General features: G+C 26.2%; 1 protein-coding gene across 1 annotated transcript; it reads right to left on the bottom strand.

The window, feature by feature from the left end:
* Positions 1–2,960: 2,960 nt before the first annotated feature.
* LOC145837136 (GDP-mannose 4,6 dehydratase-like) lies at positions 2,961–16,900 on the bottom strand. Its single transcript, XM_082944903.1, has 7 exons — positions 16,813–16,900; positions 14,877–15,085; positions 13,072–13,257; positions 12,461–12,683; positions 12,183–12,276; positions 7,896–8,010; positions 2,961–3,656 (listed from the first exon to the last, which is right to left on the bottom strand). The coding sequence occupies exons 1-7, from the start codon at positions 16,862–16,864 to the stop codon at positions 3,453–3,455; spliced, it is 1,083 nt and encodes a 360-aa protein (XP_082801029.1). The 5' UTR covers positions 16,865–16,900; the 3' UTR covers positions 2,961–3,452.
* Between the last annotated feature and the right edge of the window lie 544 nt (positions 16,901–17,444).

Here is a 17,444-nt window from a genome sequence, read left to right as displayed (position 1 = left end):
GGCTTATATGTAAAAAATAAGTTAAACCCCTCTGCCCTTAGTTTTAAAATTTAATAATTAAGAATGCTTTACTTTTCTATAAACAAAAGTTTACAAAACTACTGGGTTGCAAGTCTTTGAATTAAAAAACTGTCTTGTGTAACCAAAAACTATTCTGAATGACTTGAAACTGTCCTTAGTTATCCTGAGTATTTTTTGTTTATTTTAAATATATTTTGTAGTTTTATTATTTTTGTCCTGGACAAGACATTAAAAGGTATCAATGGTGTGCAACTCGATAACCGAAAGGTTTTTTGTGCACCAGGTCCTAGGACTAAATATTTTGAGCACTAATTTTTTGTCCTTCAATATTAACAAAACTAGAGTTCTTGAATAATTTTTTAAATAAATTAAAATATTAAATCTAATTGAACCACATCTCACTTAAAAACATCTGTAAAAAAATAGGCCTGAGACTTTTAAAAAACTGCCCTTTTAACTTTATATAAAAACATCATAATTGTCTAGGTTAACCTAGTTTTTATAATATCGATCTATCCAGAGTTGTCAAGAAATTTTTATTTTGCTCTGCCCTTATCCTGAGTGTGTGGCAACTGAAGTGTGTAGTAAACTTTTAATTGCATAGCAGGATTAGCTTGAAAATTATGTTATAAAACAAGTTTAAATTTTTTTTAACTGCTTAAGACACAAAAACTAAACAAAATTACTTTAAACAGACTGGACGTTTCAAAGTGTTTTGCAAGCATAAATGTGTGGCATTCTTACAGGATACTAACATTTTTAAAAATTTGACAAGTTTATACAAAATGCAATTGACCAAGGAATTTTTTTCAATAAAACCATTAGTATACTTGGCAATTAATAATACCTTTTTGATAAGTTATGCTTGAAAAAAACTAACAAAATTGCTTAATTACAACAATAAGGTAAACATAACATGATTTAATTGAAAAAATCAATTTTTTATTTACATACAGTGTTTAAATCCATTTTAAGACAAAATACAAATAATCAGTATATAATATACATTAAAACAGTGTCCTAAATAAAGGATGAAAACAAAACAACTTACTGTGCTCAAATACTTTGAAAGAGGTAAAAATGAATTCACATCAGTACAACATTTTACCTTAACAATATTCTTATGATTTTTCATAAACAAACTATAAAATGCAGTAAAAAAAGTATAATTGTTGGAAAGTCATATTTAAGTTTGTTATTTAACTAAATACTTATTAAGATTTTAATTAACTTTTTAGTTATTTACTCTGCAAAGCTCTAGTTAACATTGGAAACTACTAAAATATGCACTAACAAAAACTATTCGATAAGTATCAAATTAATAACTTTTAAAATCCAAGAAGTACTAAGATAGAACAGTATCCCATAGTAGTTACTAGTTAACACTTACAGATATAAAAAAAAACCCTGATGTTTCTACGGTGAATAAATACTCATAAATAAACAATCTGTCTTAGTAGAACACTTATTATTAAGGAGTTGAAATGGAATAAGTCAAAAGACAGAACTTTAACTTCAATCAACTTAAAATTTAGTTTTCAGTTTGTCAGATTAACATGCTCGCCGGCCGCAGGTGGCCCGCGAGCATGTTGTTGCCAACCCCTGATGTATTGCTTTTGAATGCCAATTTTTTGTTTAAATTAGCCAAGACAAAAAAAAAACAGTTGAACAAAATTTGTTATAAAAAGTATTAAATTGAAATTTATATAGTGTTGATAATTGATACTAAATTTAAAAATTGGAACTTTTATGGAAATTAAGTTTAAATAGTTATTCGTATACTAATACTTTCGTTTAAATCTTGCTTATATAAATTCAAACAAAAAAATATTAGACCAAAAAGTTTATACAAATATTCACTAAAAATTGAACTGAACAAATTATTAAGTATAAAATTCAGCAGTATTGTTATGGCTTGCTATAATAAACTAAAAAAATTGCGTAAAAAATTTCGTGCAATTGATATATAATTTAATTACTTACCAAAGTCTGTTTAACTAAGTAATTTCTAAGCATATTTCAGTGCAATCTAAAAGAGTAACTGCTTAAGCCAAACATTTATTAATTTAATTAAATAAATAGTTTTTTGAACGGCTCACTCACTAAGTTTATATTTAAATTTATAAGTAGACTATGTTTTGTAGCGATTTTCAATGTTTATTTTTTTATTGAGTTTATAAATATTCATTTAAAAAATTTAGTTTTATGAGCGTTTTGTATATTGCAAACAATCAATTTTCACAAAACAAAAATTATAGTCTAAAATGAATATTTATGCCTCCCCTGCTATTAAATCTTTCGTAAAAATTAGTTACTTAATGCACAACTGACAGTATAAGAATATGCTTCAAAGATAACAAAATACTTAACTTTGAAAAAGTGTATCAAATTTAAATCACTCAATAAAAGATAAGCTTTTCTTTCATGAATAGTGAGTAAACATGCTTGTCAATATTTGTCCAGCAGCTTTTAGCAACTCCTGTTATTTGAGTTGAACGGTTTTGAGAATTTAAAAAAAAATATTTAAGTAGATACAGAGTAGAAACTTTGACGTAAAATTTGGCTTCAAACCCACAAAACATTATATTTTTGTAATATTGAGTGATGAACTTTGATTTATCTAAAGTATAACAACCTTATTTTGAAAAGCAACACAAGTCTGATATTTACAAAAAATAAGTCAAAATAACCGGACTTTGGTAAAAACAATTTAAACTAGCCTGAAATTTTTAGAATTTTCTAGCTAAGTGATTCACATTATAGTAACAAATATACCTTATGAACTTTTTACTGTAAAAGTCATACTATTTTATAATTATTATAAAATAGTATAAATATTACAAAACATTATATAGTATAATTGATACAAATAGTAGTGATAATTTGAATCGAATAATGAACAAAACAAAACATCACTTTTTTAAAAACTGATTGGTTTATTAATAAAACGATACTGATATATAAAGAAGTTAAAAGTCTATTTAAAGAAAAATATTAGTTTGATAAATTAATAAGTTAAAAAGTGGTTTTGTTAAACTATTAGTGCAAATATGTAATATAAAAAATAGTGCTCGTAATGTACTATAAAGTTTGAAAACCGAGTAGCTTCTCCGTTGCTTAAAATTTGCATGCATAGAACAAAAACAACAATATACAAACAAAAGGCTTTCCGAAAAAAACGCAGCTTCAAAGACAAATCTCTCTATAAAAATTCACAGTACAACGTATATAAATAAAATGACATAGAATTTAACTTTCTGCAATATTTCAACAAAAAACACAGCTATAGAATATTTTCTGTTGAAGAAGTATGGTAATTATAACTTTTGAAGATAAAAAAAAGTTGAAGAAAATTTACACTGTATTATGGAACGTACTAGTATTGCTACGTACAAAAAAAAAACGTTATATGTTGAATAAAATTGAAGAATTCAAGCTTTGGGGTTGCTTCGCATCAGTTTGATGTCGGAATCCACCATTTCCCTGACCAGCTGGTCAAACTTCACCTTTGCTTTCCACCCGAGTGACTTGTGCGCTTTCGAGCTATCGCCTAGCAACAGATCCACTTCGGTGGGTCGGTAGAACTTCTCGCTGATTACGATTCGGCGCAATCCGCTTTCAGCGTCGTAACCGACCTGAGAATAAAATTTATATGAAAGTAAACTACAAATTAATAAACATAAACTAAGTTAAAAGTTATGTGCTTAAAAACTTTTACAATTTCTCAGTTAAAACTTTACTTTCAAACTTGTTTACATAAATAAAAGTATTACACACTTTTTCGTTAAACTGTTCATACTTATAAACAGTATATAAAGATTCAGTTAGTTATTCTAAAAAAACTTATATATTTTTTTTTTGTAATAAACATTATTTGATATGAAAAAAATTCTAAGCAGCTGTCAGCAACATTCAAAAACAGTTAGTTTTATTTTAAATAATTATTCATAAACGTAAACAAGTGTTCATGTTTTTTATTCGGTTATTAAAATGTTCAAAAAATGTTGCTTGTTTAGTATTTATTAGTTTGGAGTGCTTGTTGATTGAATAACTTTATCTGAATGCTTATATTTTTTGTTTATCTTAATATTTTTAGTTTTTGAACTAGTTGAAAATTTGATTATAATCTTTCATATTTTATGTACAAAGTTTTAAAATAATACGTGTTAAAAAAAAAAAAAATACTTGTTAAATACATGTACAACAAGATATGAAAAACCTATATGATAAAATTATCAAATCAAAATGATTCAGGTTTGAAGAAGTCTGAATAAAGTGAAAACATTGTCTTATAGAAGTATTTAATTATTATATTTCCAAAAAAAGAAAATTACTTCGAATAAAATACTTTAAAAAGTTAAAACTTCAATATATTTTAAACCAACCTTAAGAAAAAGTTTAAATCAAAAATTAAAAAAATAATAAGTATTGATAAAAGATATAATCAGTTACTGCTTGTTTGTTTTAAAGAAGTCTAAAAGAAACATTTTAAAGTTTAAGGAAATTTGTAAAATAAAATTGCTCTATACACGTTTAAAATTTTTTGGTCATTTTCTAGTTCTAACTAGAAGGAAACAAGCATGAATCAAATCGGAAATAAAGTAAAACAAAACAAAAGAAAAACGATAATTATAACTAAACCAGGTATAACCCACACACTAAGAATTTTTGACTAGTTATGTATATTTTCCTTTTAATAGTTTATAAAAACTTATGTAAACGGTAATTGTAATGTAATTTTTAATTATTTTATATAACTGATAGATATATATCTAATTATTTAAGTTTTATTGTACATTTAGTTGTTTTAACACTAATTTTTAGTTAATTTGCACAGCTTTTATTTGAAAATGACTAATGAAAAGTCGAAACAGTGTCAAAATTATTTAATAAACTATAAATCTACAATGTGTATCTCTCTAAATTGGTATTTAAAAGTTTCAACATCCCCTTCTGTATTTTCAAAACGATAATTCTCATTTTTAGGTAACCAGGGTTGCCGAATGTTTTAAATTTTAATCTCCAGATTTTAAAAGTACACAATTTTGGGTCTACTTTAGTTTTAAGTTAAGTTTAAAGAGTATTCAAGACCACTGATAGAAAGAGTCAAAGAACATCTAAAAGGTAAAATAGCTGTATCTGACCACATTAGTAATTGTAACATTTGTAAAGATGTAAGAATAACTGATAAAAAGTTTGATACTTTAAAAGAATGCAGAAACAAATTTGAGACCATGATTAGCGAAGCGATTTTAATTAAACGTCATAATCCAATTTTGAACAAACAACTAAAAAAACGGTGTTAAATAGAATAAAAAAATTGAAAAGAAACTGTAAAGCTACTTCAAATGTGTTGTTTATTAAAAACAAGTTTTCATGGTGATAAAAAAATTTATTTATACGGTAGATTTTTTGAGTCAAATCAAAGCTTTTCTACTTAACATGTAAAAATTGTTTAAAATTCCAGGTTTTTCCAGGTTGCCAAGTTTTTTGGTAGCCCTGTGTAACGTACTCTTTTGTTTTTGCATAGAAAAAAAGATACATTTTGAATAGATATTGTTCCTTTAGATACACATATAGAATAAGTGTTCACGCGTATAAAGCCACGCCTAAAATCTTATTCTTTGTCGTAACAAAAGAAACTTAAATAAAATAAAATACGTAGGCAATTTTTTTAACGGTTGACGAACTCTGGATTAAAATACTTGCTACAGAAATAAAATCATATGAAATTGAATAGCTATCGACTTGAGCTTTTCTTAGAGATATTTATTTTTATTTTTCAAGCCTTTTTATAAATGTTTTAAATGTATGAATAGAAATAAAAAAGTATTGTTTAAAAAGAAAATTCATTTTCTTAATACGGACACGTAAGCTACATATTGCGCGTGAAAAACTAACTATGAAAGTTTTTTCGTCATGAATGCATGATTTCTTATAAAAATTTATTAATCACATTTACTTACATAGTTAAACATAGCATACAGATTACCCATATTGATAAAAGCAACAAAAGTTGAAAAAATCTAATGATGCTGAACTATTTTATGAAAATAGTCTGAAAAATACGCTAAACAGTAAATTTTACAGATCATTAATACTGAAAAATCAAAAACATAAATGCAGGACAAGTATTTATACAACAAAGTTTAGAAATCTATAACAGAACTAATGAGATTAGAGGACCAATGAAGTGTTGAAAATAACCAAAAATTCCAAGTTTAAATATTAAACCAAGTAAAGAGGCTTTAGTTGCTTTGCAAACTAAAAAAATAGTTGTTTGTTACTATTTAAAATCTATTTATCGCTATGTTTATTTCATTTAACAACATTTAAATTCATACAACATACAGGGTAGCTGTCTTTACATCAATTTAAATTACTTATACTTAGCTAACTAATTATCATATGTGTTTACTCTAGACTTATTTAAATTGAAGTTAATTTGGTTTAAGAAAGTAAAGTTAAATCTATAAAATTATACTGCTGATTAATAAAACAGCCAAGTACTTCAAATAAGTTAAAATTAAATTTGAGCAAGTTAAAAAAATCAAACAATATAAATAAAAGCAATTACTAAATTAAATTTTGTAGATTAAAAAAATCACATCGTAATAAATTAATATGGTTCTAGGTATTTAATTATAGATAATTTTGTTTTCACTGTTTTCTTAACTTTCGGTTTAATTTCTCAAAATCTTCCATTTATCTAATTACTTACTTTTAATTACCAGCAATTAACAATGTATGCTTTGAATTAAATAAAACTAGAAGTTTTGGCTAAAATTAGTTTAACAAAATGTGATTTTTATATCTATACAAATTAACTTAAAAAGAATTTTTTGTGTACACAATTTATTTTAATTTTGCTTATTGAAAAATATTTACTTTTTAATATCATAAACTGAAATTTTTTTGGTTGATAATAAATTTCAAAAACTTTTGCAAAAAAAGCTGACATTGTAATTTGCTCATAAATATTTGAGAATTAAGTTAATTTAGTTTTATATTTCACAGCAATATTAACTAGTGCCTACATCAAAATTTAGAAAGAAAAAACACATATATATATTTGGTGTATAGAATAAAATTTCAAAAACTATATAGATATTTTGAATATAAATAATTCAACTTTAAGTATAAGAATAAACTAATATCTGTTTTTATTAGACCAACTTAATTGAGTTTAAAAAAGTCTTAATTGTTTAAATGACTACAATAACTTTATACAGGATTGACCAAAAATTTTTGGCAAAATTTTCTCTAGGTTTTAAAAAATTGTTCCACGTTTTTAAAAGTACACATTTTTGGATCTATTTTTAGTTTGAAGTGAAGTTTAAGGTAAGAAACTGTGTTAAATAGTATAAAAACATTCAAAAGATACTCTAAAGCTACTTGAAATTTGTTTTTAATTAAAACAATTTTTGATGATGACAAAAATTTTTTATTTATATGATAGATTTTTTGATTCAAATCAAAACTTTACTAATTAACATGTTAAAATTGTTTAAAATTCCAGGTTTTTAGCCTAAAATGTCAAATTCCAGGTTTTTCCAGGTTTAAAGATTTTTTATCAACCCTTTATATACATAAAGAATATATAAGACATAGCAAATTGAAAAAAAAAAATAAATATATTTTTCAGTTTAATACAGTATTTGTTGAATAACAATTAGTTTATTATGATTCGTAAAAAAATAACTTTTTAAATTGAACAAACAGCTTTCTAATGAAGCTAGAATAGAAAAATACTGTTATGTTTATGTGCATTTAAAGTGCTGTATATCTTTTTAGAACACAACGGATACTTTCTAAACTTTCTCAAGTATATACATATGTGTTATAAAATATAAATATATTTTAACACAACAAACTTCGTCGACGCCTTTGCCTTCCCACCTAATTGTGACGTTGATGTGAGCGAAAGCTTTTTCGACAAATTCTCTAACACTGTGCGTTTCATTTGTCGCCAGCACGTAATCAGATGGCCTGTTCAACACAATAGTTTTAACTTTAAAAGAATAAGAAATAATTTGTATTGTATTCTTTTTGAGAGAAAGTAATAAAGCGTATGTGAAAAACTATTATAAAATGACTTCATTTAACTTTTTGATGTTAAATTAAGCTGTATCACATATATTTTTAAATAAACTAAAAAATGGGCAAATAGTTATTGTATCTGAATAAGAACAACTTCTTAGTTTTTAATATAATACCATTTTATACATTTTCATATGTAAACTGTTTTACTTTAAAGTTTATTGGTAGAATATTTTGAGCTATGTTCAATTTTTATAATCGTAAAATTACACTAAATTATGCTTTAATTTATTTACCCTCTTTAAAACATCAGCATTAACAAAAGACAGGCTTACTAAAGTTCAGTTAAAATTTAAAAAAATATTGAAGCCCTACCTACTTTTCAAAAACTCTAACAAGTAGTTAGTGGTAGTATTTTAAAACTTGAATAATATTGTTTCAGTTCTTAATTTTGTTTGAATCTAAACTTCTACTCTTTTCAGTTAAGGCCATAGGGGGGGTAGGCCATGTTTTTTACAAGTTGATCTTATTTTATAGAGTTTTTACTAAGCTTCAAGTTGATTTTTACCGTTTTTAAAAATTCGAATTAGTTTTTGAGATATGACCGGCCAAAGTCGGGCCGCATAACAGGTTCCTTATGGGGAAGGAAAAACTAAAACGGCGAAAAAAGACTAATGCATTCAAAATCTATCTCCTCCTTCATTTTTTAAGCAATCTTCTTCAAACTTTCACAGTCTATTCTTTATACAATAACAAAAAAACATTATTTGTGACTTTAAAAAATTTCAAGTAAAAAAACCTTTTTTTTGAAAAAAAAAATTTTTTTTTGATAAAAAGTAACTTTTTTTTTTATTTTTGTCATAAAATTTTTATTTTTTAAAATTATTAAAATTCACAAATAACGTTTTTTTCTCATAATGTAAGGAACATTTCCTGAAAATTTGAAGAAAATTGCTTGAAAAATGAAGGAGAAGATAGATTTTAAAGCCCGTTTTTAAAAACTCGAGAAAAACGGCTTTAAAGTTACCCTTTATATACCCTTTATAAAGACAACCCTTTATATAACCGGTCATAAAAAAAAAGTTACTTAATATTTTTAAAATCTAAAAAAATCATCTGAAAGATTATGAAATTTACTATAATATAAGTCTATATGTTATTTTTGGTCAAAATGGTGCTTTTTCACTAAGTTTTGGAAACATATTCATTGAACAACACCAATATTGCTCAAGAGTTTTGCTTTCAAACTGCATTTTGATAAAACGGTTCATGCATAATTCAATAAGTTCATCTTTAAACGATTCATCACCGGACATGAGATTCAAATTAAAAGAATATGGATTTTTTATCCATTCTTCAGAAATTTCCAGTTCTCCTATTTTAAAATATCCGTCAAAAGACTTGGATAGTATTTCCAAATGGTTCATAATTTCTTGACGCACACTTGGAACGAAACACTCATCTTCATCAGTCACTTCGTCGAGTAATGGAAAGTTTGATAAATTTCCTCTTTCAACTCGTCGACACCAGAGATTTAACTTTTTTTTTAAAACATTTATTATTTCACGACATTTTAAAATATTTATATTTCTCCCTTGCATGGAAACACTCATGTCATTCAAGCGGCTGAAAATGTCACTTAAGTAAGCTAGTATTTGAATAAACTCTTTTGACTCCATTTCTTTGAAATGGTCATAGTCACGTTCCTTAAGAAAAGCTTTTACTTCTTTCCTCAATTCAAAAAAGCGCGTTAAAGCTCTTCCACGTGATAGCTAGCGGACCTCCGTATGGAAAAGTAAAACTGAATGTTCACTACCATAATCTTGACACAAGGACTTAAAAAGACGGTGATTAAGAGCACGACCTCTAATCCAGTTGATTGTCCTCACACAAATATCAAGGACATTTTTAAATTTCGAGGGCAATGTTTTTGATGCCAAGGCATGTCGATGAAGAAAACAGTGAGTACTCTGCAAGTGCGGAATATCCTGTTTTAACAAAGCAAAAAACCAGATTTATTTCCCAACATAGCAGGGGCACCGTCAGTACATACAGAACATAACTTGCATGTCTAAGTCATGTTTTGCAAAAAATTCTTGACACATCGAAAGATGTCTTTTGCTTTTGTAGTTCTTTTCAGATCTTCACAAAATAAGAAATCTTCTTTTATCGAACCATCATGCACATATCTCAGTAGTACAATCAATTGACTGCAATTTTCAACATCGGTTGATTCGTCCAACTGGAGAGAGATTTTTAAAGAACTAGCTTTGATTTCAGCAATGACTTGATCCAAAACATCCGAACTTAAATCTTTAATTCGACTTTGAATAATATTATTAGATAGCGGCACTAACTCAAGCTTTTTAGAAGCTTCTTTTCCGTATTAATAAAATTAATTTATTCAGAAAATTAGCGCCAACTACTTTTATAACAAAATGTACTTTTTAACTTTATAAACTTTATCAGAGAGTGAAAATCTCCTTATTAGTCATACAAAAAATAAAAACCATCTCGCACCCCCTGGAATGTTGCCTCGCACCCCCAAGGGGTGCGAGCACCCCTGGTTTAGATAGTTGCCTGCAACTAGGAGGGTTGCCAATTGTTTTTGGCAAGTTTTTCCAGGCTTTAAAATTTCTACAAGGTTTTTAAAATTACACACTTTAGGGTCTATTTTCAGTTTAAAATTAAGTTTAAGGTAAAAAAAATGTATTAAATAGTATAATAACATTGAAAAGATATCTTTAAGCTTCTGTAATATGTTTTTTAATAAAAAAACTTTTGATGACTACAAATTTTTTTATTTACATAATAGATTTTTTGTGTCAAATCTAAATTTTACTACTTAACGTGTAAAAGTTGTTTAGAATTCCGGGTGTTTCAAGTTTTTTTTAACCTAAATTGTTAAATTCCAGGGTTCCAGATTTTTTGGCAACCCTGAACTAGCGTGTCTAATAAATTCTATAAGCATAAGCGGAGCCTAGAAGACTTAAGGTTATTTCAGTTACCTAATAACAAACGTTTTAGTCAACGTTGAAATCAGTGAAATTAGTCAACGTTTTTGAATTGAGTAATGCGTAGGTTACAAAACAAAACGTAGAAATAAAACGTAGAAAATTTTGAGTTGGGTACAAAAACTAAACAGTTTTACTTAGATTGTTGTAAAAAACTAATTGTAAGTTGTTATTGAAATGTCTTGGTTCTTCAATAAAAAAAAATTAAAAATACTATTATCAAAATGTTTACAACAGGTTTACTTTAGTTCTGGTTTAGCATTAGCTAAATTATATAAACAAAAGACCAAAAAAAACTCAAAGCATGGCCATCCAAAAAATAATTATAGTAAGATTTTTATCTTAATAAAATGTTTAATTCACTCAAAAGTATTTTTTACTACCGTAGAACTTTTGAAATAAAAAGCTCCTCCCAAATCTCTACAAACTAATAATTTTTTTTTGCTCACTAGCTGTATCATGTAAAAGTATTTTATTACGTTATACAAAATTTTTAATACTTTATGTTTTGCATTGCTTTTTATAATTTAATCTGTGTAAAAAATAATTTAAACAACAACATTGAAATCAAAATAAGATAAAATTCATGGCTATATTTTAAAATCTAGTTTACTACAAATTTTTTACCAAGCCTTATATTTTTTCAATACAAGTTTAGACTTCTTAAAATACACAAATACGATATACCACAGATGTTTTTGTGTCAAAACTTTATTCCGACTAAAGGCGTGTCAATGCTCTCAAATAAATTTAAGAACAGATCTACGGAGTCTCAAAAAATAAATAAATAGGATATATTTATAATATAAAAAACAACCAATTTTCAATTCGTTTACTTAGTTTCAATGCTTTCTGCATCTTTTTTAAATAGGATATAGATATTTTGACTAACTTTATTACACTATTAAAATTTAAAATACATCTTTAAATAATTAATTTTCACATTAGTTTAGCTAAATAGTATGTCATAACTAAGCGTTAAAAACCGAATAGAAGTCTCTATCAACATAAACTTAAAGTAAACTTGCTTAAAAAAGCAATCAGTATAACATTAGGATGATTTCAATTTTTTTAGGATTAAATTTTAAAAAATATTTAGTAACAAACTCATCCTGTTGCATCATCATCCACATTCCTTCCACGTAATCTTTCGCGTGTCCCCAATCACGCTTTGAATCCAAGTTTCCCAGTGTGACGTACTCTGTAAACACATTCAACGCTAAATAAGTTATTTTAAAGCATTGTTTAAAAGTTAGAAAACAAAAACTTTTTTTTTTCTCATCAAAATTAAAAAGTACATTAAATAAGTTAATCATCAAGAAAATAAAAAGCATATTTACAACTAACCCATAAAAAACCTCAATTTATAAAAAAAATCGAAATACCTTGAAGGCCGAGGTGTATCTTGGCAACGCTCCTGGTGATCTTGCGGGTGACAAAGGTGTTTCCCCTCCTCGGAGACTCGTGGTTGAAGAGGATCCCGTTGGATGCGTGCATGCCGTACGCCTCCCGGTAGTTGACAACTATCCAGTAGGCGTACACTTTGGCGCAAGCGTACGGCGATCGGGGGTAGAACGGGGTCAGTTCGCTCTGAGGCACTTCTTGAACCTGCGTTGTTTTAATGAATTTTATTGAAATTAGTTTGTGTTCTTTATTTATGCAAGCTGTCACAACAAGTAATTTTAACTTATTTTAGATTAACTTTTAGCTTACTTAAAAGTATAAGTAATCACCAGTTGCATGAACATGGTTTGAAAATTGTTTTATAATTTTAAATTAAAAAATATATATATATTCAGTAAGTTATTTTATTACTAATAAATTAAGTATATAACAATATAATAATAAGTTATTGAATGATGACTAATTGTTTAACATTAGAGAAATACAAACAAAGCCAATGAGTCATAATGGTTAGTCCTTTAACACCTCTTATCATACAAAAACTTCTATGTACTTACAAAACAAGCATAAATAAATAAAGTTCTAAACCAACTTTGCCATACATTTCGCTGGTGGAAGCCTGGTAGAACCTGACTTTTTTGTGCAGGTTGCAGGTGATGATGGCGTCAAGCAGCCTCAGCACTCCCACACCGTCAACGTCAGCAGTGTATTCCGCCTGGTCGAACGACACTTTCACGTGGGACATCGCGCCCAGGTTGTACACTTCGTTCGGTTGAACCTGTCATGTGCTTTTGTTTGCTTTTTTTGTTAACAATTCAGTTTGATACTAAAGTTAGTTGTTAATATATTTTGATTAAGTTAAAAAAGTTAAAAGATCTTTGCTTATCATAGAGTTGGTTGGATAAAACAAAAAAGTTTAAGTTTTATATACGGAACACTTGAGATAACCCTTATTATATTACATCTGCCAAGAAATATATTAATAGTTGACAATGATTTTCAAATGATTATTGTTTTAAACTTAGTGTCATATTCGAATTTACAAAATTTGAATTGCAAAAAAAAAAGAATTACAAATGCAGCAGTAAGGAAAAACTGAAAACAAACTTAATGAATTTAATTTGCTTAGTTGAATAATGTATAGTTTTCACTTTTTGCATTATACATGTAAGGTCATAATTAAATGTCGATAAAACTACTTTATTGAGTTTTGTATATGATATGAACCCACTAACATATTTTTAATCATGCTTAGTACATCATATGTTTAAAAGTGTGCAAGAATACATTTACGCACTAACTCACAAAATATTTAAAACCTTAATGTACAATTATATAAAGAAAACAATAAGTTTTATCTATATTATTTTTAGTAAAAAACTAATAGGTAACTGTGTTACAATTCGGTATTCTTTGGCAGATTTTAATGAAACCTATCAGCTGTATCAAAGTGTTTTTAAAAATTTTTAATAATTGTGAGGTGAAACTTATTGATATAAAGTTGAGTTTAGTAGGTTTTTATGAAAGAAGCAAACTAAAAGCAAAAACTATTTAATTTTATTTTGTTTTTTCAAGTTTTATCCATTATACTTACACTTTCTTCATCTAATTTTTTTTAATAAAAACCGAATTGTAGTTTTAATATTTTTTGCTTAAAAAACTATTATTATAAGACCTTTTTTTAATGTTATAGTTTTTATTGGATAATAATTTAAAATTTTTGTTAATCATGCAAAAAAACTTTTATTATTAAGTTCAAGGTAGGTCCTTAGGTAAAAAACATTAAAATATATAGATTTTTAATCAAAATTGAAATTAGAAAACTTACCCACAATACTTTTGTTTAGTGACTTTTTTCAAAATTTATTTTATTTTAAAAGTTGAACTTTTTATATTCTACCAAATCAACTTATAAATTAGTACTTTAAGCATTCATAGAAAAATTGGTATCAACTTTTGAAAAATGTATTTAGACTCCAAAAACAAATAACTAAGTGTTTTCAAGCTATAAAAACTACTTAACTTAAGTAATAGATACTTTTACAGTATGTTTTAATGATGCTAAACAGTAATATTAAACCTACTAACTTAGTATATTAAAATCTAGTCTTTTAATTACTTAAAGTCAAACAAATCTAAAAAAATAAATATAATAAAAATATATCTAGCATGTTCAAATAAATATTTGATAACAACTATTAACAAAAAGTTATTTTGAAGCATAATCATAGTAGAAAAATTAAACGTTTTTTGTATAACAACAAAAAGATAAACACAACAAAACTGATAATTTAAACTCATTTTACTAATATTACTATCAGTCCAATAAATTTATAAAGCTACAAAAACTAAAACAAACTACATTATGTTAGTTTTATAAACCAAACCATCTCAAACCTTTTGAATTATTTTCACCAGACATGTGCTATCACTAAGATCACCATAGTGCAGGGTCATCTTTCCATGCTTGTGAGTTTTCTGGTCAGCATACAAATGTTCAATTCTTCCGGTGTTCATAGTTGAAGCTCTTCTAATTATTCCATGAACCAAGTAACCCTTTTCTACAAGCATCTCAGCCAAGTACGATCCATCTTGCCCAGTTATTCCTTTAAATTGTAGCAAAAATTTGAAAAAAGTTGAAAATTATTTTATAAAATTAGAGTTGAAACTTATTTGAACATCTTTTTTTGAAATTTGATCTTATTTTATATAGTTTTTACTAAGCTACAAGATGCTTTTTACAGATTTTAGAAATTCAAAATAATTTTTGAGATATAGCCGGTCAAAGTTAGAGGCAACAATAGGATCCTCATGGGAGCCGCAAACTAAAACAGCAAATAACTAAAAATCTATCTCCTCCTATGTTTTTTGAGATAACTACCTAAAACTTTTAGGAAGTGTTCATTGATATATTTAGAAAATTCTGTCGGAAAGAATTTAAAAAAATTAAAGTTTAATATAAAAAATAAACAAAAAACAGTCTTTTTTTTGTTATAAAATTTTTATTTTTAAAATTTTTCAAATTTTGTTCCGACAGAATTTTCTAAACATTGCAAGGAACATTTCCTGAAAATTTGAGGTAGTTATCTCAAAAAACGTAGGAGAAGATAGATTTTTAGTGAAACAGTCTATTTTTGGCGTTTTAGTTTGCGCCTCCCATAAGAAATTTTATTTTTGGTGAATTTTCATTAGTAATATCAATTTCTTTTTTAACCTTGAGTATTCTCTGATATTTAAACATTTAATACATACAATTTTATGTTCTTAATGAAGGAAGTATACTTTAAAACAAATTTACAGTTTAACTTAAGGGCTAGGGGAGGTAAACACCCTTTTTTGGTTTTAGATCTTATTTTATATAGTTTTTACTAAGCTACAAGTTGCTTTTCACAGATTTAAAAGATTCAAAATAGTTTTTAAGATATAGCCGGTCAAAGTCAGAGGCAGCAATAGGTTCCTTATGGAAGGCGCAAACTAAAACGACAAAAATAGACTATTTCACTAAAAATCTATCTTCTCCTACGTTTTTTGAGATAACTACCTCAAATTTTCAGGAAATGTTCCTTGATATATTTAGAAAATTCTGTCTGAACAGAAATTAAAAAATTAAAATTTTATACAAAAAATATTCAAAAAAAAGAGTTTTTTTAGTCTTTTTGTTATAAAATTTTTATTTTTTATTTTTTTAAATTCTGTTCCGACAGAATTTTTTAAATATTGCAAGGAACATTTCCTGAAAATTTGAGGTAGTTATCTCAAAAAACGTAGGAGGAGATAGATTTTTAGTGATTTCTAGTTATTTGCCGTTTTAGTTTGCGCCTCCCATAAGGATCCTATTGTTGCCTCCAACTTTGACCGGCTATATCTCAAAAATTATTTTGAATTTTTAAAATCTGTAAAAAGCAACTTGTAGCTTAGTAAAAACTATATAAAATAAGATCAAAAACCAAAAAAGGGTGTTTACCCCCCTATGCCCTTAATGTATATCTTTTTTTTAACATATTTAATAAAATATATATTAAGTTTTTATATTGAAAAAAAAAAAAAAATAAAATAAATTTCATAAACATTATTTAATATTTTATAAACAAAAAAAAAGTTTTATAACTAGTGATTTTTTATTTGAATAAAACTTTCTTTAAAACTTCATAAAAAATTATCTGTAAATGGTTATAGTGTTAGCATAAGTCATTATAAAAACATCTTGCAAAAAAATAGTTAAAACCAAAGCCTAAGCAGAATTAAAAATAATTGAATAATAAGTACATAAACTAAACCAGAAGTGGATATTGTGTAAATATATGTATTCAAGTATAACTAAATAATGAAAAACCTGTAATTAGAGCAACTTTAGCATCAACTTCCATATTTCTGTTTTGATCCATTTTATTGTGGTAGCTTAGTTTTTTCAAATACTTATATTTTCTAGAATTTGTTAAATTTGTAGACATGAAAAAATTTACCCAATATAGTATTTGAGACTAAAAATTATATAGTGATAATCTTAATTCTACATGGAGGGGACTAACAGAGAGGATAAATCTAGATAACGTAAGCAACTTTACAACTTTAGTTTATAATTATACGTTGTTTAATACATAAAAAATATCTACAAATAACAACAGCTTGAACAGTACTAAATTAATCAAAAACAATTAAGAGTTTAAAAATTATTTTTTTAATACTTAAAATTATTTAATGAAGAAAATATTATGAAAAGTTGTGTGGTAAGTAACTGATAAACTTTTTAAACTTCAAATTTTTAAGTTTAAAAAAAGTCTATTAATTTCTATTATAGAATCTTCTATGTAGAATTTCAATAACAAAAACTACTAAACTAACTCTGTACAAAGTGAACTTTGTTAATGACTGTTCTAATTAATAGTATGTTTACCCATGCATAGAGCTTATGTGCTTGATTTTTTTAAACACATACTTGTCTTCTATTATGTGAAGTACTTTTTT

Source organism: Thalia democratica, chromosome 5 (assembly GCF_965202585.1).
Source record: "Thalia democratica chromosome 5, ktThaDemo2.hap1.1, whole genome shotgun sequence".
Lineage (NCBI taxonomy): Eukaryota > Metazoa > Chordata > Thaliacea > Salpida > Salpidae > Thalia > Thalia democratica.
Note: the sequence above shows the minus strand (reverse complement) of the source record. Positions and strands in the feature narration are given on the sequence as shown.